This window comes from Trichoderma ghanense (genome assembly GCF_004382785.1).
Source record: "Trichoderma ghanense strain CCMA-1212 chromosome Unknown scaffold_9, whole genome shotgun sequence".
Lineage (NCBI taxonomy): Eukaryota > Fungi > Ascomycota > Sordariomycetes > Hypocreales > Hypocreaceae > Trichoderma > Trichoderma ghanense.
In genome coordinates this window covers 54,914-80,833 of record NW_027395672.1, presented here as the reverse complement: position 1 = coordinate 80,833, position 25,920 = coordinate 54,914, and the positions used below count along the sequence as shown (strand labels likewise).

The 25,920-nt window shown below is 56.7% G+C and overlaps 7 protein-coding genes across 7 annotated transcripts; 5 read left to right on the top strand and 2 right to left on the bottom strand.

The window, feature by feature from the left end:
• Window positions 1-114: 114 nt before the first annotated feature.
• Window positions 115-1,580, bottom strand: CCMA1212_007110 (uncharacterized protein; the record flags this gene model as incomplete). Its single annotated transcript, XM_073704288.1, has 4 exons — window positions 115-331; window positions 802-1,068; window positions 1,112-1,482; window positions 1,536-1,580. 4 exons carry the CDS (start codon window positions 1,578-1,580, stop codon window positions 115-117), a joined length of 900 nt encoding a protein of 299 aa, XP_073556881.1.
• A 1,218-nt stretch (window positions 1,581-2,798) lies between these two features.
• Window positions 2,799-4,869, top strand: CCMA1212_007109 (Casein kinase I-like protein; the record flags this gene model as incomplete). The annotated part of the gene is made up of 2 exons (XM_073704287.1): window positions 2,799-3,895; window positions 4,482-4,869. Coding segments are annotated over 2 exons (1,485 nt in total), but the record flags the coding sequence as incomplete, so codon positions are not given.
• A 1,528-nt stretch (window positions 4,870-6,397) lies between these two features.
• CCMA1212_007108 (Inositol-1,4,5-trisphosphate 5-phosphatase 1) lies at window positions 6,398-8,051 on the top strand (the record flags this gene model as incomplete). Its single annotated transcript, XM_073704286.1, has 2 exons — window positions 6,398-6,534; window positions 6,680-8,051. The coding sequence occupies 2 exons, from the start codon at window positions 6,398-6,400 to the stop codon at window positions 8,049-8,051; spliced, it is 1,509 nt and encodes a 502-aa protein (XP_073557109.1).
• Window positions 8,052-9,076: 1,025 nt separating this feature from the next.
• On the bottom strand, window positions 9,077-10,467 carry CCMA1212_007107 (cAMP-dependent protein kinase catalytic subunit PRKX; the record flags this gene model as incomplete). Its single annotated transcript, XM_073704285.1, has 3 exons — window positions 9,077-9,404; window positions 9,513-10,158; window positions 10,305-10,467. 3 exons carry the CDS (start codon window positions 10,465-10,467, stop codon window positions 9,077-9,079), a joined length of 1,137 nt encoding a protein of 378 aa, XP_073557114.1.
• Window positions 10,468-12,961: 2,494 nt separating this feature from the next.
• On the top strand, window positions 12,962-16,882 carry CCMA1212_007106 (Putative GTPase-activating protein; the record flags this gene model as incomplete). Its single annotated transcript, XM_073704284.1, has 4 exons — window positions 12,962-12,967; window positions 13,000-13,272; window positions 13,302-13,760; window positions 13,904-16,882. The coding sequence occupies 4 exons, from the start codon at window positions 12,962-12,964 to the stop codon at window positions 16,880-16,882; spliced, it is 3,717 nt and encodes a 1,238-aa protein (XP_073557113.1).
• A 3,486-nt stretch (window positions 16,883-20,368) lies between these two features.
• On the top strand, window positions 20,369-22,646 carry CCMA1212_007105 (Protein PAL1; the record flags this gene model as incomplete). The annotated part of the gene is made up of 4 exons (XM_073704283.1): window positions 20,369-20,396; window positions 20,886-21,202; window positions 21,363-21,813; window positions 21,916-22,646. 4 exons carry the CDS (start codon window positions 20,369-20,371, stop codon window positions 22,644-22,646), a joined length of 1,527 nt encoding a protein of 508 aa, XP_073557112.1.
• A 1,223-nt stretch (window positions 22,647-23,869) lies between these two features.
• CCMA1212_007104 (uncharacterized protein) lies at window positions 23,870-25,510 on the top strand (the record flags this gene model as incomplete). Its single annotated transcript, XM_073704282.1, has 2 exons — window positions 23,870-24,100; window positions 24,251-25,510. 2 exons carry the CDS (start codon window positions 23,870-23,872, stop codon window positions 25,508-25,510), a joined length of 1,491 nt encoding a protein of 496 aa, XP_073557111.1.
• Window positions 25,511-25,920: the final 410 nt, after the last annotated feature.

Genomic DNA, 25,920 nt, shown 5'->3' with positions numbered 1-25,920 from the left:
TAATCAAAAGATCCTCACCCATCTGCTCGTGCACCGTGCTTCCTCGCCTCGTGAGGAAAGAGAGAAGGCTGTCTGAGGCGGGATTTCGCGGCCACATCATGCATCAACGCAATGTCAGCCTGCTCGCGACTTCTCCTCGGAATCCTCGCATCCCGAGATGAGGTCGCAAGCGGCCAGACGAGGACCTGCCACATTTGCCAGTTCATCGCCAGCGCACGTCAGCGCTGCACCTCTGGCCGCCTGCTGTCCAGTCATCGTATGCAAGGCGGTAAATAAGGCATCTCGGTGAGCCGCTCCCCTGTCCTCGTGGCTGGTCGCGCAGTCGACAACCCTGCCAGCGGCATGCAGCTGAGGTCGCCTCGCTGCCAGGCTTCTCTGTGCTCCGTCCGTCGCAGGCCTTCTGCTTCCCTGCGACTTGATTGTTTGATTCCATATTGGACTCGCAAGACAATCAGTTTAGCGCCGTCGCGCTTCACCGAGCCTCAGCTGTGCCGCCCACCATCGTGTCGCTCGCGGCCCCTCCCCGTCTCCAGACGACGCACAAAGAGCCAGAAGAGCGGTGATGGATGGGTTCGAGGCCCTGGTTGGAAGCCTCCTCTCTCTGCTTTTGCGCCTTTCCTCCCGTTTCACGTTCGATTTGGCGCCTCCCCGACGCGGCTCATGGGCACGACAAAAGGCACCTAAGCGACCGCTCAGCTCCACACTTGGGTTGAACTGGGCTTCACCAGGCTGCAACGACGGGGGCAGAGGGGCCCAAACGACGAGCACTGGTTGGAACACGAAATCAACCCGACACCTGACTTGCATCTTGGCCCAGTTTTTATGTCGAGCAGCTCGGGGGAGGACAAGAAGAAAGGGTCGAGAATGGGAAGGGAGCCAGAGATCTGATGTTGTGCGCTGGCTTGACGATGAAGATCAGCAGCGGCAGGTATGTACTGGTCGTCGTAAAAGAACTGTTCTTCAAGGTAGAGGCGCGATTCAGCAACCTGGCTGGCGTTTGGTCGTACAAGTTTGTAGGCGAGGGAGAGAAAGCACGAGCACTGTACGAAGCTTGGAGTAGAGGTAGAGCTGCCGTAAGGTAAGCATCAAGCACAGTGTACTGGGGAGGTACCGCTCCGTCGCTTCCCCCCTGGTGCGCTTGCCTTGGACCGCGGTGCAGAGCGACGCTCCGTCGAGGTACTCGGCAAGTACCCCCAAGCCCTCAGCTCTGCCTGCGCCCTTTGGCGGCTGCGTTTGCCCAACAGAACCGTCCAGGCCAGCAAGGCAAACAAATGGACGCAGGAGCAGCAGAAACAGCAATCCTCCGGCCGACGATACTCCATTTGTACCGCTCGCAGCCGCAGAGGGACAATCCGCCGCTGCATTGCCCAGCCAATTTACAGGGGCCTTGGCTCGGTAGCACCCGATGCCCTCCCCCGCCTGGGCCTGGGCCTGTGCCTGCGCCAAGTACTTAGTTGTACATGCGAGCCCAGCCGCTCTGCACTGGGACAGCCAGTCACTCGCTGGCACCCGCCCACCAACCCACTGCCGCTCACTGCCAGCCCAGCGCCAAGCGCGCAGTTACAGCGCTGAGCGCCCATTGCAGAGCGCGCGCCACAGCTCAGCAGCACTGGACCGCCCGCCCAAAAAAAATCCCTTGAATTGCCTCCTCAGCTCCCGCCCCTTCTTTTCTTCCTCTCCCTCCGCTTTTTTTTTCCCTCCCTCCTCCTCTTCCTTCTCTCCCTGACACCCTTCGCCCACCGACGAGAGCATCGCTTCGTTCGGTCCATTAACCGCCAGGTTTTTCTCTTTCGAGCAACGCCACACCTTTCGATCGATCTATCTATCGAGGCGAACCCCCGCAGCACATTTCGACTTGCAATAACCTTTTTTTGTTTTCTTCGTCTTCTCTCGGCCTTCCTTCTTTCGTCGACTTCGTTTGGTCTTTCGTTGCCACTTTTTCCGCCTCCTCGTCACCGACATATCACAAATTCGCCAGCCTCGAGCCCATCCAACCCGCTATACCAAATCCTCGCCTGTAGGTGAGTTGACTCCCAGGATTCATAGCCTCTCTCCCATCGTCCTTCTCTTGCCTTGCATCCTCCCCTGCTCTGCGGCTGTGATGGCGTTCGTCTTTCTCCTTTCCGCAGCAAACATTTGCCATGGTTGGGCTTCATGCAAGGTTCGGTTCGGCCTGGCCTAGCACCGGACTTTCTGGTGGCGGACGAGGTACTTATCATGTACCTTAGCCACCGCCCTTCACCATGCCCATGGGCCCACTCCCTTTGTCAAGCCATCTCATCAGAATCCTCTCAGTTTCCTGGATTTCTCTTTCTCCTCTTCACTCCTTCCTGCCTCCCTTCTACTTCTTCGACTTTTTTTTTCTCTTGTTCCACGTCACCGTTCTCCATCTGCATCTTCTCGACACATCGGGCATTGAAAGGTGGCATTTATTAACCCACCGCCCGTTTAGGATTTGTACGTTTACCGACTTCTCAACTGATCTGCTTCTTTCCTACGTGGAAGGAAGCACATCAATACATCCACCATGACGACCATGGTAAGCATTCTCTCTTTGTACAAGATCTGTATTTTCTGTCTGCTCTCGTGGTCCGCTTTGAGCCTGGGTGCATTGCTCTCAGTCGTGCCGAATCACTTGGCCAGTGCGCCCGTGGCTCTTTGATGGAACACGCCACACCGCTGCTTCGCTCACATCCATGGCTTCAGCGATGGTTCAATCTGCGGACCAACCGAATCCATCTCAATCAGTTCTCTTTTGGGTATCAGCACCTGACTAACCTCTGTTTGTCGTCGTCTAGGATCTTCGCGTCGGCAACAAGTACCGGATCGGTCGAAAAATCGGCTCCGGCTCCTTCGGCGACATTTACCTTGGTACGAACATCATCTCGGGAGAGGAGATTGCCATCAAACTTGAGTCTGTCAAGGCCAAGCATCCCCAACTCGAGTATGAGGCTCGCGTCTACAAGTCCCTCGCCGGCGGCGTTGGCATTCCCTTTGTCCGCTGGTTTGGCACCGAGTGTGACTACAACGCCATGGTCCTGGACCTTCTCGGTCCCAGCTTGGAGGATCTCTTCAACTTCTGCAACCGCAAGTTCTCCCTGAAGACGGTCCTCCTCCTTGCGGACCAGCTCATCTCGCGCATCGAATACATCCATGCCAAGTCGTTCATCCACCGCGACATCAAGCCGGACAACTTCCTCATGGGCATTGGCAAGCGTGGAAACCAAGTCAACGTCATCGACTTTGGTCTCGCCAAGAAATACCGCGACCCCAAGACCCATTTCCACATCCCGTACAGAGAGAACAAGAACTTGACCGGCACGGCCCGTTATGCCTCCATCAACACCCATCTCGGTGTGGAGCAGTCGCGCCGTGACGACATGGAGTCGCTCGGCTATGTCATGCTGTACTTCTGCCGTGGCTCTCTCCCTTGGCAGGGTCTTAAGGCTGCCACCAAGAAGCAAAAATACGACCGCATCATGGAGAAGAAGATGACCACTCCCACCGAGGTCCTCTGCCGTGGCTTCCCTAACGAGTTCGCCATCTACCTCAACTACACTCGATCCCTCCGTTTCGACGACAAGCCCGACTACAGCTACCTGCGCAAGATCTTCCGCGACCTCTTCGTCCGCGAAGGCTTCCAGTATGACTACGTCTTCGACTGGACCGTCTACAAGTACCAGAAGAACGCCCAGGCCATTGCCCAGGCTGCCGGCCAGGCCAACCCCGAGGATGAGGAGAAGGCTCGGGCTTCTCGCATGAACACTGCCGGCCCCGTCACCGCTGCCAAGGCCGGTGCCGTGCCCAGCTCTCGACGCAAGATGCTCGAGCGTGGCTCTGGCGCTGGCGTTGACACCCCGGACACTAGCCGTGCCATCGGTGGAAGCGATAGGATGTGAGTTTCGAACATTTTTCAACCTTGTCCGACAAGTCTCATCGTAAGGGGTCACTCCTCCGCGCGACTTGCATTTTCTTGATTCCGCTTTCCGAAGAGAACTCTGCTGACAAGTATGGCTGACTCAGTGGACGCTAAACAGGCTTCGCTCTGCTTCAAAAGGAGCGGGATATGCCTCTGGTAACTATCGGCCAAATTGAACGATGGTGCATTGTGCTTTTCTTCTGCACCTCCCTGGTGGGATCTGAGCAGATTGGTGGCGAGCTGCTGCGAGAACCTTGATCTCCGTCCAAATCGACATTGCAGACACGCAAGGGGCCTACAGCAGTCATTTCAATGGCGGCTCCGGTCGTCTTAGGCCCCGTGGTCGATCTTCCTGGTCCTCAATTGTCTTCTTGCACTCCCCCTTTCCTTAGGTTTTGATGTTTTTCAGTCTACCCACACGCATCGCTTTATCTTGATCTTCGACGCATCTTACATTCACGACTTGACGCATGGCTCGGATTGTTCTGAAATGACGGGAGGGTGTTTCTTCGTGGCTGGAGTCAATCAAGGCTCCTCTCGAAGCACCCTTTTGTTGCTCCAGAGACGATCTGAACGGCACGTCCGGTAACATTTGGTTGTTGGAGTGTTTCAGCAATCTCGAAGCGCCACGGCTGCCGTCTTTGATGGCTCGCCCAAGGTTTAGAGATGGCCGTACACGCCTTTGCCAGCTCGAGTGTCTAGGATGCGCTGGGCTTGGGGGTCCATGGTTCTTGGCAATTACTCTCGCCGTGGTCCACCAAGTCCAGTCGTTGCGGTATAGCTGCGTCTCGACGAGCAGGTCTTCTCCTATCTTTCTTTGCTCATTAATACTTTTCGCTCTCTGGGTTCGATTTTCGTTTTCTATTCTTAAGCCGGCGCGTCAAATGGCAGCTTCTGGGGAAGTCGATGAGATTGGCCTGCGGGTGGGTGCGGCAATTTCTTTGGTGTGAAGTGACCCATCGTCTCTTACTCTCGATATGGTGGAAGGTGTCCTGAGGCGTGCCTCGAGGACGGGGTTTTCAGGTGGTACTGGCGACAAGCAGCGACACGACCATGTTTGCAACTTGGCTATTGGCAAAGACAACATCCACTGCCGAGAGGATCAGCCTGTTGGTCAAATATGGGAGTGTCGTGGAATAACCTCTGCCATGGTTCAACCCCATGATAGGGTAGCACGGATCAAGGCCACGACGTCTGACAACTCTTAAAACTGTCTTGACCCTGGCGTCGCGTATGTGGCGTCTAAGGGATTCTCGGGACCAACGACAAGTACACGGCCGGAGCTGCATAGCGTGGCCAAGGCTTGAGCAAAGAGCTCTAGTCACAATCAACAAGCCTAGCCCAGTAGGTCATATAGTTTGCAATGAAATTCCTCCTTCTCTTTTCTTATACACAGCCTTTGCACAGCCGCCAGTGACCATGTCTGATGCGCCCCCTTGTTCTCAATAACCTCGACGCCTACTAACTGAGCAGATGCTTGTGGGTGGTAGTTGCGTGCGTGAACCAGAAGCTGCACGAGGTCATCTTGATCACATGGTGCCTTGCCCGAGTGAGCCCCATTGGCGTACCCATTCGTACCCATGCAGTGTTAGCGGGCGTGGCCAAGTCCAGCAGCGCCTGGGCCAGTACCCGGAGCCAAGTGCTAGCACCCAGTAGTCCAACCCAAAACCCACCTAGCAGCAGGCGAGGCTACCTCGCAGTACCTTTGGGAGAGCATGCACTGCCCGCAGCTGACCTGCCCATGATTCTCGATCGTGTACCTTGTGTGCCGATGCAGGGCCATAACCGGCAATTCGGGCCTGGCGGCCGTGGCGAGGGAGCAGAGAGCAGAGAGCGGAGGTTTACTTCAGTGCGCGCATGGCATGGAATGGAACCCAAGTCGCGAGTTGCATGATTGCAGGTACATGGCGGGCTGGTATCTGTTGGCCACACGGAATGCCTGCCGGCGTTGGGTGTCGCGCGCTGCAGCCGCCGGGTCGCGGCGATTGGATACCTGAGGTTGAGGTACATGCCCCCAGCTGAACGAAGTCCGGCATGGGGTTGATGGGGGGAAATACCTGAGGCGACATACGGCAATAAGGTACCTAGTGGAGGCAGTATATGAGGAGGGCTGTGCCTGCAGGAGGCATCCGTGGACGAGCGCCAATTGCAAGACTCTACACGGCTCTTTGTCTCCTTTGCTTCCTTCTCTCCTGACTGAACTGTCGAAGCTGTTGGTATGCTATCGAATCCGGCGTGAGCTGTCTCACGTTCTTTGTCTTCTCATCATCTTTCTTTGATAGGAACACGGTGCTCTTTGAGCGTGCATTTACACAGTGCTTGGGCCTGGAAAAAAAAACCCCCACCTTAGTATAAAGTCCCCTAATACTTGCGAACGGAGACCTGGACGCCTGCTCTCAAAAGGATCTCGACTTCTCGTCTTCGGTGTCTCGAATCGCCACGGCCGAGTGTCACGGGCGACGAGGGAGGGAAGAAGACATGCCAGACTCGACGCTGGACCTGCTGGTTCTGACGTTCAACTGCGCCGCAAAGCTCGTCAACGTGCCCGAGTTCGCGCGCCATCTGCGGATTGCGCTGGAGCGGGATGCGGCGGATCTGCCCGAGGTGGTTGTGCTGTAAGTTGGGGGGGTTTGCCTCATCACGACGGCCTGCGTTTCATTTCATTCCTCTTCCGCCTTTTGCCTTCAGTTGATTTGCGTTTTGTTCTACCTAGAGCATGAAAGTAAAATGTCTGGTATATGGGCTCATCTGTTGTCAAAGGTCGTTACAAGAGGTGGCTCCCCTGAGCTATGCCTTCATTGGGGATTACTTCCTCAAGCGGTATCTTGACCGGTTTGGAGAGGCGCTCAATCTCGCGGCCTCGCTGCATCCAAAGACAGGATATGACCAGGATGCCTCGGCTACTTCTTCCACCTCTACCCTCCCTCTTGCTCATACGTCACGGCCAGATCGAGGCAAGAACCACTTCACGCTCGTCAGGGCCCTCAACGTGGGATACACGGCCATCATGCTCTTCGCCAAGCACCCGGACCGGCTGACCAACCTCCAAGAGGCCGAGGTGGGCTTCGGCGCCGCCGAGATGGGCAACAAGGGCGCCGTCGGCCTGAGGGCGCTGTACGAGGCGGGCGACGGCGAGTCGACGGAGCTGACGTTTGTGGCCACGCACCTGGCGGCCATGGAGTGGAATCTGCCGCGGAGGAACGCCAACTGGGGGGCCATCATGCGCGGGCTGACGTTTGAGAACCCGGAGGAGGTGCTGAGCCGGATGAGGAGGGACGCCGCCTCGAGGAGCCAGAGCCTGTCCTCGTGCGAGGAGGGGAATGCCTCCGAGCAGGCGCGCCTTCTCCAGGAAGAGCACCACGAGCAGGATCTCCGGCTGCAGCAGGAATTCCACAACCTGTCCATGTTTAAGCCCTCGTCCCATCTGTTCGTCGCCGGAGACCTCAACTACCGCATCTCGACCACGTCCCCGACGCCGTCCTCGGCGTTTCCCAACCTGGACCCGGGATCCGAAAACTTCTACACCAACTTTCTGCACCTGGACCAGCTGACGCGCGAGCGACTGGCTGGCCGGACCCTCCACGGCCTGTCCGAGTGCCCGGTGACGTTCCCGCCAACGTACAAGTACGTCGTGGACCCAAAGACGCCTCCCGCCGGCGATGATGACGACGACGTCGACGAAGTCAAGTGGCAGTTCGCCCCGCACCGGTATCCCGGGTGGACGGACCGCATCCTCTTCCTGGAGCTGCCGCCGTGGGTCGACGCCAAGATGAAGGTCCGCGCCTACGACGCCCTGCCCGTGATGCGGACCAGCGACCACCGGCCCGTGTTCCTGCGCGTGGACGTGCCTCTGGTCTCGCCCGCCGACCTCGCGCCCCCGGCCGCCGTCCGAGAGTCTGCCGCCGCTGGATCCGCCTCCCCGCCGGGGGGCAGCGGAAGCGTCGACCCGCGCGTGCGGCTGCCCGTGGAGATTGACCCGGAGGCCTGGGAGCGCCGGCTGGCTGGCCGGAGGCGCGAGATTGTCGCCGGCTGGAGCATGTTCCTCGGGAGCACGAGGCAGGGGGCGTTGATTCTGGGGACGCTGCTGGCGGCGACGGCGGGGGGGTACTGGCTTTTCCGGTCTTCTTCCTAGGTTGGGGAGACGGGGGGCTGGTGATGCTGGAGGATGCCTGATTGATTAGGGAATTTTACATGTGTTTTTTTTCCATGGGATTGACTGGAGCATAGATGGGGTTGGGGTTAGACGTGTGCTGGCGTTGTGTGGCTGTTATTTTGCTCTATGCTTGTCTGTAACATATGTTTACTATGTTCGTCTTTTATGTTTGTCTTCACATTTTGTCTTTTAGGCGTTGCCTTTGCTGTTTGCGCTTAAGGACGGTGGGAGTAATGTGGTTGATGTGTGTGTATAACAAGCATCATAATAGCTCCTGGGGGCTTGGGACTTGGTAGATACATGATTCATATCCTGATATGTTCAACACTTCGGTAAGATGCTACTGATAATAGAGATATATATCTACATAGATATCTCACCGCATACCGTCGCTTCCTTTGATCAATGCTATTGAGGGCCATTATACGCTTGTTCGCTCAAACGCTGCTGTGTAATATATCAACTTTGAAGGCAACAAGCACTTCCTAGTGTCACATTCCTTTTCAAAAAAGTCTTCAGCTCGCTCTTTTCTTGACCTCCCTACCCTTTGTTCCATTTCGTTTCTCTCTCTCCTTTTCTTTTCACTTGTTTCATTCAACAACTATGGACTCAGCAACTATCGACTTCCTCACCATCCTTTCGAATTCCCTTCTTCCTTAAATTAGGCGTTGAAGGCGGTCGAACAAAGTACAATGTAAGAACGCGCACGCGTACTGGGGCTATATACCGCGAGTGGTGAACCATGGGTACCACAGACAAAAAGAAAAACAGCGTATTGCCGACTGCATTCTCTCTCTCGCTGAGTACAAGCAAACGGAGAATGGCAGCGCCTTATTAACAAGACAGATGAAGAAAAGAATCAGGCAGTATGCTAGAAGAGGACGGCCAAGGACAGGACTATTATACCGGCATATACTGAAACCGTCGATTGCTACTGGGCGAGGTAAAGGAGGGGCGCCCGAGCCAACAGGCAGTCACTTTCGTTTTTTTTTTTTTCGATTGTTTCAGAAATCCTCAAAGTAGCGGTCGTACTTGTTCGCCATCTCGGCGGTGTACGCAGTGCTGTTGGCGTCTTCCTCGGGGTACACGTCGAAACACTGGTCGTCGCCGGGGTAGCGGATGGGGGGGATGATGGGGCCGCGATGCCGGCGGTTGAGCAAGTCGTCCCAGTTGACGCCGCGGAAGAAGGGGTGGGCCTTGACGCGGCCGGCACCGCCGCTGATGTTGCCGAGGCGCCTGGAGCGGTCTCTCGTGCAAAAGGACCGGATAATGTCTTGGGCTTCCTCGGAGATGACTGGCTCCTGGGGGAAGACGACGGGCTTTTCGACGATCCTGGGGTGCGATGCCGGCGGTTAGGGTATTGGAGCAAGGGAGGAAAAGGGGGAGATGGGGAGAGGAAAGAGGAGAAGAGAAGGGGACGGTGAAATATGTCCAACTCACTGCTTGTATATCTCCATAGGATTCTGATGCCAAAACGGAGGGTAGCCCGTCAAAAACTCGTATATCAGTATGCCCAACGCCCACCAGTCCACCGCCGTCGTGTGCCCCTTGTTATGAATTACCTCTGGCGCGAGGTACTCGGGCGTGCCACATAGCGTGTACGTCTCCACCGGCCGGTCGTCCTTGTAGCCCAGCCTCTTGGCGAAGCCAAAGTCGACGAGCTTGATATGCCCGTCCTGGTCCAGCAGGAGGTTCTCCGGCTTCAGGTCCCGGTAGGCCACGCCCCCCTGCTGCTCGTGCAGAAACTCCAGCACGAGCACTATCTCGGCGGCGTAGAAGCGCGCAGTTGGCTCGTCGAAGCGGCGGTATTTCCGCAGATAGCTGAAAAGCTCGCCGCCGGGAACGTATTCGAGCAGCATGTACAAGCAGTCGTGGTCGGAAGATGACCCCAGCAGTTTGGTGATGAAGGGGTGCCCTGCCACATCCGCCAAGATGGCTCGCTCGTGCCGCACATGGTCGATTTGTTTCAGCTTGATCACCTCCGTCTTCTTGAGGATCTTGAGAGCATACACCTCAGGGTTCTTCTCTTCTTGTAGAGGTTTTGTGGCGTTGGCAGGGCGGACAAGAACCACTCGAGCAAACGTGCCTATATAAAGACCAAGGTTGGTTTATTTAGCAAGACCGAGCATCGTGATTTGGAGTCTGCCAAAGGACGAAAAAAAAANCCTCGGCCAGCACATCGACGTCTTCGGGGGGAATAATGAAAGAGTAAAGAAAAGAGTGGCCACGAACCCGTGCCTAAAGTCCGCACCCGCTTGAAGTCGGATAGCTTGAATTTGCGAGTTGGTGGTAGAGGTTCGAGGGTGGGATCGGTACAGGGGTTGCTGGGCGAGGCCATGCCGGTAGATAGCGCTGCCGTTCCCGGCTGCGCCTCAGCAAGAGTGGCCGCCGCCATACGCGCAGCCGTGGAGCGCAGGGCGAGCTAGAAAGGCAAGGCAAGACAGAAGCCGTATGTTTGCTGGCGATGAACTTGTCGGTTGCTTGGCGGACGCGGATTCATAGGGCGTCCATGGCCTCGGGTGAATGGAGTAGAGGGATAGGAAACGGAGAGGCGGAGGGTGATGGAATGATAAGATGCGCGCGCGCGCAACAGGCCGGATGCGACTTGTGGTAGGCGACACAAAGGAAAAGGCGCGCGCAAGATTCGGAGAGAGGCGGCGGCTACAGCATCAATGGAAGCATGGCGAGAGACGCGGCAGAGGATCTGGAACGAGGTATTCAACGAGCGGCGGGCGGATGACCAGGAACTGGGTGGCCCGCTGTTGAAGTTGGCGCCGGCAGAGAGATGATATTCGCCTTTCCTCCAGTCGTTGTTCGTTCGTATTCTCTCTGGCCGTGGTGAATGAGACGAGAGAGGGTTGTCGTTGGCTTCGCGTTGTTACGCGCAACCTATTAGCGGCCTGTTGTCTCTGCGTTGTCGAAGTGAGCGTTGTGTGAGCACAGAGTGAAATGGCAGGACAACGCCAGAGGCCAGGCCAGAATCACAGAAGAGGCCGAGGCGGCGCGAGCGAGAGACGGCGACCGAGACTGAAGCAGAGGCTGAGGCTGATATCTTAGTAGTGGTCCGGACATGAGGGTGCTAGTGCGAGCAGCATTTCATCGTGAGGATCCGGCGAGGGGCGGCTATGACGCAACAGGCGACAGGCGGCGGGCTAGAGGGACCTACAGGAGGGGCCTCCAGAGGGGCTACAGCGGCCTAGAGCGGTTGGGGGGCCCCTAGCGGGAGCTGTCGATGCACCAAGGGGCGCGCTATGGGCTGCGCTACCGGCTAGTATCGCGAGAGTTGGGCGGGCAGCTTCAGGTTGTCATTGAGGAAAAAGCAGGGCCCTCGGTGGGCTTGGGCTTGGGCTCGGGATCCATGGGATGCTTGGGGCATCGCCAGGGAGGGGGCCCGTCGTCAATTGAGGGTGCAAGGCTGGAGCCCGTATGGGTACAAGGTTAATTTGCCATGCGACGGTTTGCCGGAGGCACATGGATATGGTGCTTGTCGCAAATGGGATACCACTCGCAGCAGTGCTGCCAAGGGCATCAATTGCCCCAAGGTCCGAAGCCTCGAGCATGGGGAAGAGGCATCTGAAGCAGGGAACAGACTGGAGCTGGTCACGTCTCATGAGGCGTTGGGCGCTCCGGGCTCCGGGCAATGCCAAGTCAACGTCAGCTGGTGCGTGAGTTTCAATTATTAGTACATGGAGGCACAGTGAGTGTCCTCACCTTGAGATCGGGCCAGCTGCATGCTTGGTAAAGAGCATGCATGCAGCCCAGTCCATATGTAAGTCATCCACCTGCTAATCGCATTTGGCAGGGACATGAGTGGTGGAGGCAATTTGCAGTAGCCTGCTGGAGCCAATGGAAGATCACACACGGTAATACTAGGTACGTCAAATCACTGCCGAGCGGCGTTTGATTCGGAGAGCGATCCCAAGTTGCCCATTGCCTGGATCATACCAAAGAACAGAACAATGCCAAGTGCTCCTACTCACACAACCCGAATACGTCCATCAGTTGTCTCCTTCGTACCTATACAAGTACGCAAATCGACTCTGGTGATGACTTCGGATGACATGGAACTTGACTGCCGGCCTTTCGTCCGCTACCGGTCTAGTAGATACGGCCCGGTATTGTAAGTCACGGGGACAGGGGACGAAATGACTCCCCCCAGCATCAACCTCAAACACATCGATAGCTTCAACCTCTTACACGAACGGTATTGACGGGGAAGAAGAGACCCCGAATCCATCAGGAGCAGGGCGCGGAATGTGTCTGCGGTAAGCACCTACGCAGAGCAAGTTTGTGACCTCCCATGAGCTATGATGCGGAGCATCTGAGCTTCAAAAAAGATACAAGATGCATTGGGAGACGCAACGCGTCGCTTTTGGCCCTGGTCTTGATCTCACGGCTCCCTGCCATTGTTCGGGCCACTGGAACTCAATTTCAGAAGTACGAGGTCGTCGAGGTGCCGAGATGGGCACGTCGAACCCCCTGTTTGTCGCGCGGGACCGTCGGTGCATGCCAGCTCGGCCTCTAGTATGGAGTAATAGCCTACAGCAGTAGGTACGTTGGACTAGTATCACCAGACAGAATCGCCGAGGGCAGCATCGGGTTGAATTGGGTCCAAGTCCATGCCAGTGCGGATGCAGCAGCCCTTGCAAGCAGACAAGGCAGACTCGTGCCGGCGCTCTGCTGGCGGCTGAATGGCGACCCGAGAGGCTTCCGTCAGGGTTCGCCGAGCCCCGCCAACGGCCGCTAGCAGCACCTACGGTACCTCTCGGTAGGTCTGAGGTACCAGGCCTACTACCCAGTAGACAGCTGCAGCCTGGACCGCTGAGGCACCTGTGTCTGCTCTGTAATAGTGGAGTACGTCAAGGTACTTGGGCTCAAGGTTCCATCCAATGTCAGTCAGTTTGGCTCCGACTGCCCTCACCACCAGACCTCCGGCAAACCCCCCTCGACGCCCGCCATCGCCAGCTTCATCCATCTGTTCCCGCGCCTTCCCCCTCTGCCATCAGCGGCGCTTCTCTCGCTCCGTCCAGCTGTCCGTCAGCTCCAGCTCCAGCTTCTGCCTCGTCCCACGCTCTCGGAACAGCGTCCTGCCCTGCTCCCTCGACCCGCAACGGCCCAATCCAGGCAGCCCGACGCCAGCGAACAAAGAAGCACGCGGCTCCTCCAGCCATCCGACGGCCGGCAGCCTCTCTGCTGTCGCGTGTGCTCGTGCCATTACCTCTCTTGTAGCACCGCCATGCGTCCTTGAACCTCGCCGAAACCATGTTCTCCAACCTGTCCAACATCGTCCAGCGAGCCCAGCAGCTCATCGATCCCACCCAGGGACTCAACCTCTCCAACTCGGATCGCAATCCTTCCAAGGCCTCGCTGTTCCAGAGCCAGTTCCGCCTCCCCTCCTCCCAGACGCCCCTATACGAGATCAATGCCGAGTTGACCATCCCGCCATCCAACTCGACGCGCGGCGATCCGGACCATGACAGGGGGTGGCACTACGCTGGAAAGCTGCACCTCTCGGAGGCATTCCTTTGCTTCTCGACAACGCCCACAAGCTTCACCCCCTCGGCCAGCACATCGACGTCTTCTGCCTTTACCGGCCAGACCAATGGCAGCGGCCCCAGCGGAAGTGGCTTCACGTTCCCACTCTGCGCTATCAGGCGGGTAGAAAGACTCAACAGCCAAAACTTTCAGGTATGTGATGTTTGTGAGTTGGCTGCTGGGGTGGTTCGATGGCTGCATGCCCTGCTTGCCGGTGGCGTTGCTCTCCCCCATACGCCCTCATGCCGGTATAGCTACTGCAAATGATTTGGGGCTAACACGCATGCGCCCTTCAGTTCGCTCTCGCGATAACTACCTGGAACGGCTTGCTGGCGGACGTCGCAAAGCCCAAGGATAGCAACAATAGCAGCACCAACAAGGATGTCCGGGAACAGCGCATCACGATCCACCTTGCCGGCACCCGGCAGGCCTGTGAAAGGTTCTGCGATGGCCTAAAGCGAGGACTGAGGGCCGGCGTGGGCAACGTGGGCAAGCTGCGCAAAGTGGTGGCCGAGTGCTACTCCGAGCATCTCTTGCGGACCGACGACCGGGCGGGCGTGTCACCGCCGGATGCAGGACTGGGCATGATCTTTCGGTATCCCGGAGACCCAAAGAAGCTCCGCGACAGGGCAAAGATGAGGCTCTGGGCCGAATACCTTCGCGACAACGGCCGGAATATGATGCTGATTCGCCAACCCACGTTCCACAAGCTCATCCGCGTCGGCCTCCCCAACCGGCTACGGGGCGAGATATGGGAGGTGACCTCTGGCTCTTTATATCTACGACTCGAGAACCCGACACTGTACACTGATACTCTGGCCAAGTTCAAGGGCCAGGAGTCGCTTGCCATTGATGAGATTGAAAAGGACCTCAATCGCAGCTTGCCCGAGTACCCTGGGTATCAGAGCGAGGAGGGCATCGGCAGGCTTCGCCGCGTCCTCACGGCCTACAGTTGGGTCAATGCAGATGTGGGCTATTGCCAAGCTATGAATATTGTTGTGGCGGCGCTGCTCATTTACATGTCCGAGTCGCAGGCCTTCTTCCTCCTCTCCGCCCTGTGCGATCGCCTGGTGCCCGGCTATTATTCCACAACCATGTACGGCACCCTCCTGGACCAAAAAGTGTTTGAGTCTCTGGTTGAGAAGACGATGCCCATCCTGTGGGACCATCTCGTGAAGAGCGACGTCCAGCTATCCGTCGTATCTTTGCCTTGGTTTCTCTCTCTGTACATCAATTCCATGCCCCTGGTGTTTGCTTTCCGTGTCTTGGACGTCTTTTTCGTCGAAGGGCCCAAGGTGCTGTTCCAGGTTGGCCTTGCCATCCTTCGGATAAACGGCGAAGAGCTGCTGGACGCGGCCGACGACGGCGCCTTCATATCCGTCCTCAAGTCATATTTTGCCAGGCTTGACGAATCCGCACATCCGAAATCAGAGAACCCCAAGCTGAGGGCGGTGACGAGATTTCAGGAGCTCATGGTTGTGGCCTTCAAGGAGTTTGCTGGAGTCACCCACAGCAGCATCACGGAGCTTCGACTCAAGAAGAAGGACGCCGTTCTGAGCAACATCGAGAGCTTTGCCAAGAGGACGGCCATCCGTAACCTAGGACCCGACAGCAAGCTTCTAAGCCCAGAGGAGCTCGGCTCGCTGTACGACCGCTTCTACAATGTCCTTTACGAGCGACAGCAACGTGGTAGGATGATTCAAGAGGAACTGCAGCGACAGGCAAAGAGCAGCAGGCTACGCGGCTCTGACAATTACCCCACGGCTGCGCCCAACGAGGTCGAAAAGGGCCGCGTCGGACTTGGACCAAGCACCAGCCTGATGGATTACGATGCCTTCCGCGAATTCTTAGCCGGCATGTCGAGGTGGGCCATCTCAGACGCCTCCGCCAACGGTTCCGAAAACAAGCCCTACAGCGCCAGGAAGTCTCCCAATGCTCTGTCGCCATGGGGAAGCGGGCCCGAGCCTGCAGAGCATGAGTTTCTACAACGTCTTTTCAGAAAGTGGGACGTCGACGGCGCATCGGCCTTGACGCTGCAGAATGTGGTGACGGGCCTAGCCGGGATCAAAGGCAAGAGAGATATCATGGGCACAATTACATACTTCTTCGAGCTGTACGATGACGACAACGATGGAAAGGTGGACAGAGAGGGCATCCTGCGCATTTCCGAGGCCCTGCTATTCTTATCCCGCCGCGGCCTGGAGGGCTCGTTGAGCCCCGGAGCTTCGACCGTGGGTCTCAACGGCGAGCCCATGAGCGCCAGCGACTCGCAGTCCAGTCTGCCCGCCGACATCTCCGCCGGCGAGCGGTTCCTGGGGAGCGTCAGTGCGTTCATCAGGCGATGCTTTGAGTACGCCGATCCCGATCACCCCAAGAACCAAGACGGACCTGCCTTTGAGGCACTTGGATCCAACGACGAAATGGTCGACCCGAATGCCTTTGCGATTGGGGATGACGAAGACGACGAGGACGAGGACGAGGACCTGTTGACCATGGACACGTCCCCTACAGCCACTCCTACGAAGGCCAAGAAGCCCGCGGGCTTGTTGAGTCCGGATGGCCAGAGCTTGTCCAACGACAGCGGCGACAACGAGTCCCGTCGGCGTGTGTCAAAGGCCAAGGCCGAGGCGGCTAATGCGGCGCTTGACCCAGCTCATCCCCTGCACATCACTTTGCCGACGTTCCGGATGGTCGTACTGGCGGACGAACTTCTCGAACAGTTCTTTGAATCATCCTTCCCAGCATCTCTCCACATCATCGAAGGCCTCCAGAGCGCCAACAGCTCCTCGTATGGCCCCTCTCTTACCACATTCTCCAGCTTGGGCTTCAATACGCGATCACAGACACAGGCTCCTTCCGGACACATGGGCGGCGGCCGTGGCTTGCGCGGCGTGTTGGACAACATCGTCACCGACGGAATGCGCGTGGCAAGCGAGGTGCGGAGGCGGATGGAGGAGGCGCAAAGGGAGCTTGAGAAGAACGCTCTGCCTAGCCAGCGGACGGAGGAGGACGAAGAAGACGATGACGACGTGGGTGTTGCAATCGGCGTCAGGAGGGGTACGGGAGGTGCCAGCGCAGATATCGAACGCCGGTCTGTCATGAGCGCAGACCGCGACCTCTTGGATGGAGTAGACGCGGAAGTAGGCTCAGGGGCGCCTGCGAAAGAAACAGGCCAGAGCTCCAACTTATTAGAGGTTGACGCAGCGGCCGGACGACGCCGAGCAAATAGCGCATCGACAACAGGGGGGCCGGGCGTGTTAGAATTCGAAGGGTAGCGAATAGCGGAAGAAGAGGGATGGGGATGAAATGTCACAGTCATGTTCAGGTGATTGGGCCGCTCTGTGGGAAATGAAGGCACTGGATCCCAGAACTCGGCATTACCGCCAGCTTCGTGTCTCTCGTTTTGTCCGTTTCTTATTTCCTTTCTCACATGGTGTCAGTCTGGATATGGTGGGAGCGACTGTGTACATGTGATTCACAGAACAAGATAGAGTAAGGGGAGGCGTGGGATTCGACCATGGCCGACGGGTCAACCGTCTTGTGTTTTCCATTGTGTCATCAGGGAATATGGTCTGTTACGGGGTTTTGCTTAGACACGAGATACAATACATGGAACTCAAATGATTCAATTTTCCATTGCAGTGCTTCTCTATTGCTACACGTATCAAGTGTAGTACGTTGTATCGCATGCATCGTTGACTGTCATTGGGGGACGGCTTGTGACGGATTATCGCCGTGACCGATGGACAAAGTCGATGCAGATATGCTATTGGCAATTGATCTACGAATCAAGAGAACGTTTTGATAAGTAGTCGTGTCGAGACAGAGGGATCCTTGTCAAGGCTGTCGGCAATTGGAGACGAGGCGACTGATACTTCTTCCACAGATTAGGTATGGTCCTTGAAGGCCACCGGGTTGCAGAGAGGGGTCCTATTTACGGAGTAGTTCTCCGTACATCTACGTCTGATTACAGTCGAAGGCCTGAAACGTCGAGTTATCTTGATGGTTCGGTATTCCGAGGGTTTTGACGACGTTTCAGATTTCAGGGCCCTTGTCTTGTCTTGTTCTTGACAGGGGTGTCTTTTTTTTTTTTTTTTTTTTTTCCCTTTGCGGCATGCAGATGCCGCGAATTTCGAGTGGCTCCCCCTGCTCTCCTGTTTCCCCCTGTTCTCGTGGAGCGAGCGAGGGATCGCCGTCAATTTTAAAGATGAAATTTTCGTGACTTGTGACCGCCCCTTTGCTATATCGTTTGCAATCCTGTGCGTGGCTGTCGGTGGAATGGCATTTTGATTCATTTCCATTGGGAAGAGGCAGGAGGAGAGAGGGAGAGAGAGAGAAAACAAACAAGGGGTTCTGAGGGGAGGGGGCATTGATCGCTTATTACTCCCCGGGTGATGAGGAGGGGATCTTGAGATTAGATTCAACGAGCCGATGGGTGAGTTATCAAAGGACGTCAAGGTATGGAGTATGGGAGTGCCGCGGAGGTTCAAGATTTGTTTGGAGTTGGAGGGGTTTTGCATGATTGGTGGATTGGATGTATGCGGTTGAGCAAGGGCAAGGTGTTGAGGACGCTTATTTCCTATCCTGATGCCGTTGGACCCCCCCTCCTTGTCTGATGAGTGTGTGTATGCGTGGCTATTCAAAATGTGGTGGGAATATCACTGGCTGAGCTGGGAAGTCTCAAGATCAGGCAAAATGGATAGGGAATGGTAAGGGAAGGCACTGTAAGAAGCGTTCCATCCTTTGGTAAGGAGTTGCCTTTCGTTTCTAGAGCATGAGATTACAGTACCAGTTCCTCGGATCTGGGAAACGTGAGGGTTGCCTTGGGCCATGTACGAGATGATCTTGTCCCAGTCTCGAAGGAGTTGCAGTTCCTCCCTCCATGGTTCAGCGGTTGATAGTATTTAAGTAAGGTACTAGATAGATAAGGTATATCCGATGGACCTCGGAGAGAGCTGTGGAGGGGGGATAACCTGCAAATCAGAGCGTTGCCCCTGCAGTCGTAGATGTCCCGAGAGGATATTATCTGCAGCTCCAAAAGATGAAACTTGGAAGTTGCGAGAGATTTTCCTTCGACAGAGGCTGTAAGTCGGTAGAGACAGGCTGGATCAAACGCCGTCAAATTGATCCTGATTACCTACCAGGCAAATCGGACATGCCAGAAACGGACCTTGTAACGTCAATGGAGTGCTCAGCGCCTCAGCAGGCGCCGCAAAAAGTAGGGAATACCTGCGAGGTGGTTGCGATGCAGGGCACGTTTCAGGTAGCCGTGCCTCCACCGCGCGGTACCAGATAATACCACCTCCTAGCGAGCGATACTCCGTACGGAGTGCCCTGAGGCATTGGATGCTTGAACAAACTCCCCATGAAAGGCACTGGACTGTACGGCGTCATCTGTTTTTCGCTGGTCGTTCGTCTCTGTGGTTTTTTTTCGCCCTTGGAGCACCGCTTCGACGCATTCCTTGGCGCGGATATCTGGCACTTTTCATTGGGCGCCATCTCCCCCAATCTCGGCCGGCCTGGAGTTTTAATTACCAGTTCCCCATGTTTAGGTAATCAAGGCTCCTACTAGCGAAGTACAGCAGTGTCAATGTTGATGTGGTCATAGTTGTATGCTGTAAAAAGTTGTTCTCGTGGGGGGGGGGGGGGGGGGGGAGCGGCATCGTCGGCCGGTTCGCCCGGTATGTCATTCGTATGCAGGCTCTAGCTAAGTGTCTACCAAGCTTCGACGCTCACTGCAGCGTCATCTGGGCGTATCTCGCCACTTCGTTCCTGGATCTCGAGCCTGCGGGTGCGAAATGATGGCGTCAATGACACGCACAGCCTGACGGCCCGCAAAGATTGCAGGTTCCATTGCGTCCTTGCCGCTTCGAGCATCTGGATTCGGGGTTCAGCACCACCCACGGATCCACCGCTCGAGCCGATAATCTCGAGTATGGATGGTAAAAGGGGGGCCCTGGAATCTCTCTGCTCTGCTCTGCTCTGCTCTGCTCTGCTACCACAACTGTAACTGACTGAGAGGCGAGTTCCGGCACCGGTTACTGTTCATGTTCGCCTTTTGTGCCGTGTGACGCGAGCGGCCTCTTGTTCTTGTCGCAAGTCAATACACTGTAGTGCAATCTGGTCGATTGCAAGGTTCGCCGTAGACATCGATTCTGCATCCGCATCATCTGGTGGCAACAGAAAGACTCTCCGTAACCGGTTGCGTGTTTGTTGCTGATCGCCCGCCTAACGGACCCCCTTTTTCCGGCACTCTGTGGGTGGTGTAGCTGTACGGTGCAGGGTCTCACATTGTTGGACTAAGACACTGTGCTGCTCATAGTACTAGGTACTGTAGCTGTTTCTCGTAAGTGCCAACGGAGCGCGCTGACTGCCGCAACTCTCCCTCGTACCAGGTACAGCGCGCGGTTCGCACTCCCAACCTGTGACCTCAACCGTTTTTTTCCCCTTTGCTTGCAAGGCGCCACAACTTGATCCAGTTAACCAACCAGCATACCTACCTTTACCTTGCATACTACTGTACCTACACACAACTTCCGGCCTGCACACAGACAGACAGGCAGACACCTCAACTTGCTGACTGCGGCTCGCCGGATTACGGGCGGTCGATGCTGAGGTTAGCTGCCGCTCTGGCTGGAATGACGCTAGGCCCAGCAGCCTTGCACCACGGAATTTAACCTGCCTGCTCCCCTGTGTCGCGAGTCAACCGACTCAAGACCCCTTTGGCCTGGACACACCATCCAAGCAATTGCGAGCCCATCATGTCTGCCAACAGCTTCTACTTCGCCGGTAAGCGCCTCTGCTCCTGATTGCGTCGCCGTGTCGTCAGTGTCCTGCTTGTCCGTTTGCCTGCATCTGCTGCGTTCCTGTTTTTCTTGTTCGAGAGGGAGGGGGGAATCTGGGTGCCTCATCTTGTGCATCTTCGTCCCGATGCCGCGTTGCCGACCGCGCGCAGCGGACGAGGGAGACGCAGAGAGAGAAGAGATCAAGGAAAACGCACAGATGGCCGGCGCCAGAGACGCGCAAAGGGGCGCCTAGGCGAATGGGAGATGACTCCCGCCTGCATAATGACTCTCATCATCAGGTTCGAAACAGCTCAAGGGGCCCAAGCGGACCGCGGCGCCGCAGCCAGCGCCGCCCAGCCAGAGCATCTCGCCATTGGCCGTCCTGCTGTGTCATGTAGACGATCACAGCATGCCGTCCTGTTTCATGTTTGCCCATCGCTCGCCTATCTGGCCTGCACCCGTCCGCGACTCCAGCTGATGCCGTCTCCTATAGGGCAGCAACCCGCCTCCGCCCAGGCGCCCGGCATGTCCCTCAACGCCGCCGGCAACGCCAACGTCAACAATAATAACACCGACAGCCTCGCCTCCAACAATCCCTTCCGCAACTATCGCGCCACCTCGCCCGGCCTCATCGACGTCTCCTCCTTCCCCGCGACGCCTACCTCCCCCTTCGACGACCCGATGCCGTCCCAGCGCCCTGTGTCGAGGAACCCGTTCCTCGACCAGCCTCTCGCTCCACGGCCGGCCGACGCCGCCGCCGCTGCTGCTGCTGGACCCAAGACGCAGTCTCTCACTGCCGAGGAAATCTTTGTGCGTCTGCTCCCATCTCAAATGGCCCAATGGCCACCGTCCCTCCTCTGCCCATCCATGGTTCTGGTGCATTAGAGGCCGGTTGGGGGGGGGGGGGATATGCCCTCGAAGCTTGTGCGACGAGAAAACCGAGTGCTAACGTCACTGTGTGATAACGTAGGGATCCTTGACGCTCGATGACACTCCTGCTTTTTCAGCCAAGCAGCCCTTCGACCCACAGCTGATGAAGAAGCGCCCTACCGACCGACCCGCGCCTCCTCGCCGTGAAAGCGAGAGCCAGGTGTCTTCGCGAGCTGCTGAAAAGCACCGCCCTACTCGCTCCCAGGAAGAGGCTTTGAGGGCTCGCAAGCCGGTTCCGGCCAACGCAAAGCAACCGACAACCCGCCCCAGCCTTTTGGACGACTCGCCGCCTCGCAAGCCCGTGCAGCGACGCCCCAGGCGCAACTCAGACTCGTCAGTCATGGACTTTGATAGCAAGTCCCTCACGGCCGAGGAGAAGCGCATGATTGAGGCCAGACGCCGCGAGCGTAACAAGAGCAAGACGACACGTCCCAGCCGCAAGATGGACATTATCGATCAGCTGGACGCCACCAGCATCTACGGAACCGGCTGTATGTATTCGCACATTGCCCGCCATCGCTCCCCGTTCTGCTGCAATCCCCCTCCGAGAATATCCTCTTCTCTTTTGAAAGTTTCTGACCTTGGCCTTGCAGTGTTCCACCACGATGGGCCCTTTGATGCTCTGAACCCTCATCGTAACAGACAGAACAGCAAGAAGCTGTCTCCGATGCAAGCATTCCCCGAGGGCTCCCTCAACAACACTCTGGGCGGTTCCGGCCCCCTCAATGCCCAGGCCGATCACTCGACCTTTATGGGCCAGGGTAATGATGAGGCATTCCGTGACTACGCGGCCAGCGGCAAGGGCAAGAGCTCGAAAGAACCCATCATCTTTGATCCGCAGGCTCGCACACCCCTGGTGCACGGCGATGAAAGCCACGGCTTGGGCACTTCGACTTTCCTTGAAGGAACGCCGGCCGCTCGATCTGCCATTGTCCGCCGACAGGCAGAGCAGGCCCAGGAGATGGCCGAAGGCGGCCTGCAGCGCAAGAAGTCTCTGGCCCAGAGAATCAGACAGAGAGCCAGGCCCGACTACAGCAACAGGCCCATGCCCGGCCACGGCCGCTACGACTCGGACGATTTCGGCTTTGGCGAAGAGAGGATCACCGTCCCCAAGCCTCCTCCGCGCGAGCGGGAGGGCCGCCTTTCTCCGCCGCCCATGCCGCGACGAGCCTCGGGAAGCGCTCTGGAGCAGCGATCGACCGGAGAACTGGCGTCTCCCATCGATGAGGCCCCTGCCAAGCCATCGGGTCTTCTGGGCCGAATGAAGAGTCTGAAGGGGGGCAGGCGACCAAACAGGAACGCCGACGGGGGAATGGCCACCTGAAGCAAGCCTGCATTTGCATTTAGCGGAGCGTGCGTATGAGTGCGTATGAGAAGTGAGCTGGACTGAACGGACGGTACGAAAGCTTCGGTTCCATGGTCCATAAATATGATATCCACATGATGTTGAGAGAGCCGACAAACGAGGTAGCGTTCGGGCATGGAAGATGCCTGTCGATTGAACGGTTGAGCCTTGGTTATCCGTTGGGCCCGCATAGGAAGACTTGTCTCTTTGTCTTCCTTATCCAGCGGGCCGTGTACTTAATATATGAATGGTCTTTCTTGTTCTTTCATTTTCCGCGAAAGTTGAAGAGAGAAAAACACTGCGTGAGGGCTTCGGGAAGCATAGCAGCTTGGGGTTTCATTTCTTTCTTCTTTTCTTTTTTTTTTTTCCTCTTCTTATCGTCTGCCGTGTCGCTGGGATATACGCATGCAGCTTCCATCCTCGCGACGTTAGCTTTTTTTGCAATGCTTATTTCTTCATCTTTGCTTCCCTCTTCTCCCTCAGCGCTTGTGCGCTCTATCTCCGTTTTTCTTTTGGCTGGAGGTGCCAACCAGATGGAACTTGCAGTCAGCTTAGTATGAATATGTTTGAGCATTCTGTTCGATGTGGAGGCCGCGATGACATGACACGAAGCTGGCCAAGCCTGCCTTGTTACTCCGCACGCTTCCTTGAGAAACTGGCCCGAGGTTGTCAGAGGTTCGGGCTTGGGCTTGGGTTTGTTTATTATGAACAAGAAGATGTAGATTCCTACTGTGAAGAGAGTTAAGCCCGTGTCTTGCATTCTGTGATACTGAATATACAGTCACGTTATGGTGGCTATTGTGAGAGGAAGTCGTAAGCCCTGGGTATGTAGCCAGACTTTCTGCCACGTCCGCTCTGGCTGGTTTCCACCTTCTCCACATCCAACTACACGATTAACGAAGGATGCTTTTCTCTTAGCAAATTGGAGCTCCTTTGACAGACATTAGGGACCGAACAACTAATTGTGTCAGAAAGCCACGAGAACGACATCGATCATGTTATAAACGTCTTGATCATCCAGGACTCGGCGCCTGTCCGGTTGGTCGTATATTCGACCTTGATCGGTGCCATATACACAAAACAAGACGACGTGCATTAACCTGCAACCGCCCAGCCAAAACGCCAGAACAAAACACACGGCAACTTGAGGTCTGCTTGGGTATCCATCAATCAGGCAATCAAACCATGCCATTGCCCCCCTCATGGCTTCATCGTCAGCCCGCAGCCCGCATCATCCGGATCCATCTCGGCCGAAACCCATCTCTGCAACGGTCCTCGCGGGCATCGAGAAGCAGCGCCGGGACTACGTGAAGAGCCTGGGCGCGTGTCCGAGCGGATGTAAGGATCTGGATGAGTATGTCCTCCTTGGCGGGTTGGAGCGAGGGAGCGTCGTTGGGATCAGTGCCGAGGAGGAGGATGCGGTTGGTGTGACGGTGAGTCGTCGTCGTCTTCTTCTTCTTCTTCTATATGAGACGGATGATGAGCTTGCGAGTTGTGCTGGATGTCCTTCATCACTCGTTCATCTCTACCCCTTCTCAATCTTCTCTTTCGTGTCAAGAGGTACTGATCCACGGCCGTGACAGCTAGGCTTGCAAATACTGATATGCTCCCTCCTGGGCAAGGCCGTTCACAAAGCCCAGATCGTGACGCCCAAGCCGCCCAGCACCATTGTCGTACTGCTGAAGAACGCCATCGCTGCCGAGCTCAAGGCGCGGGGCGTCACGGCTCCGGAAGAAGTTGCGGCTCGGAGGAGGGACTGCTTGGACAGGATCATGCTTTCGCGCGTTTTTGACATGGATGGGTTCTCCGAGGTGCTGGCTGATCTGGAGACCGCGGCGGCTGCCTCTGGGGAAGGGGAGTCTGGTGGTCTCCGGGAAATGGGGGTTGATGATGTGCGACAGGTTGAGGAGACGACGGGGGACCAAGTACAGGCTGACGCCGTTGGTGCTGGTGCTGCTGGTGGTGCTGGTGCTGCTGGTGCTGCGAGTGTAGAGCATGAGCCCGAGCAGCCTCCTGTTGTTGCTGAGATCCAGGATAGCCAAGACGAGGACGAACCGCTCTCTCCTTTGCCTAGGCCACCTCAGCCTGTCATCCAGGACGAGAGACAGCAGAAAGGCACAGATCAAGCTGATCACAACCTCAAGGACGACGCACCCGGCATCAGCAACGCTGCCGCCGCCTCCGATAATCACGATCCAAAAGTCCCAACCCCCGACATCATCCTCGTCACCCACTTCTCCTCCCTCCTCACCAGCTTCTTCACCCAGCGCGACAAGCCCACCGCCCACGCCACCCTCCGCCTCCTCTCCCCCCGCCTCCGGCGCCTCTCCAGGACACTGCCCTCGCGCCCTCTCATACTGCTCGTCAACTCCACCGACTCTGGCGCAGCAGCCCATTCCTCCGCCTCACACAGCTTCGAGACGCCCGTGTCGCCGTCCGAGCAACCTCCTCCTCCTCCTCCCACGTACCACAACAACAACAACAACAACAACAACAAAGTCCCACCGGTGGCCCCTACTCTCCGCTCGATTTTCAACCCGGCGGCGTCCGGACAGGGCTTCAAGCTGAACAAGCCCACCTTTGGCCTCGTCTTCGCGCAGCTGCTCGACCTCCATCTTCTCTGCACGCGGGCTCCGCGTCCCGGCAAACAGACGACGGCGACGGCGAGGACGACGACTGCGTCGCGTGCGCTGACGGTTGTGGAGGTGTTGCTGGATGACATTGGCCTGTGGGAAGGCGAAAGGGGTCGTAGGAGGAGGAGGGAGCAGCGTTGGACCGTCGTGGCGTTGTCGTACGGCCGGATCGTCGATGCCTTGGACGGTGAGAGGCTTGAAGGGAGCTGAGGGAGGACGAGTTGGACATCAAATACGTGAGATGATCGCTCCCACGTAGCACTCCTATTTCCCTTTTCCGTCTCTCGACTCATCACCTTTACCCCCTTTTCTACGACGAGCACAGCAGGTTTCAACGAGCTGGAACAATGTCATCATTCAATGTCGCCTACCAACCAAAAACAAATACAGGCGCGAAAAGGGGTCCCAAGTCTGCATGCTCCCACAAATACTACAAGATAAACACTTTAATCAATCAATCTACCTCCGATAATAAAGCACTCTGCTTCCAAAAACGTACCAGCCGCTACGATCTCCCAACGTATTCTCCATTAGTTTGATGGAAAGATTCAATCCCTTGTCCACAAACCACGTACAAGCCTTCCTTTCACCCACTTCAGCCTCCTCTCTTCCCCTTTCCC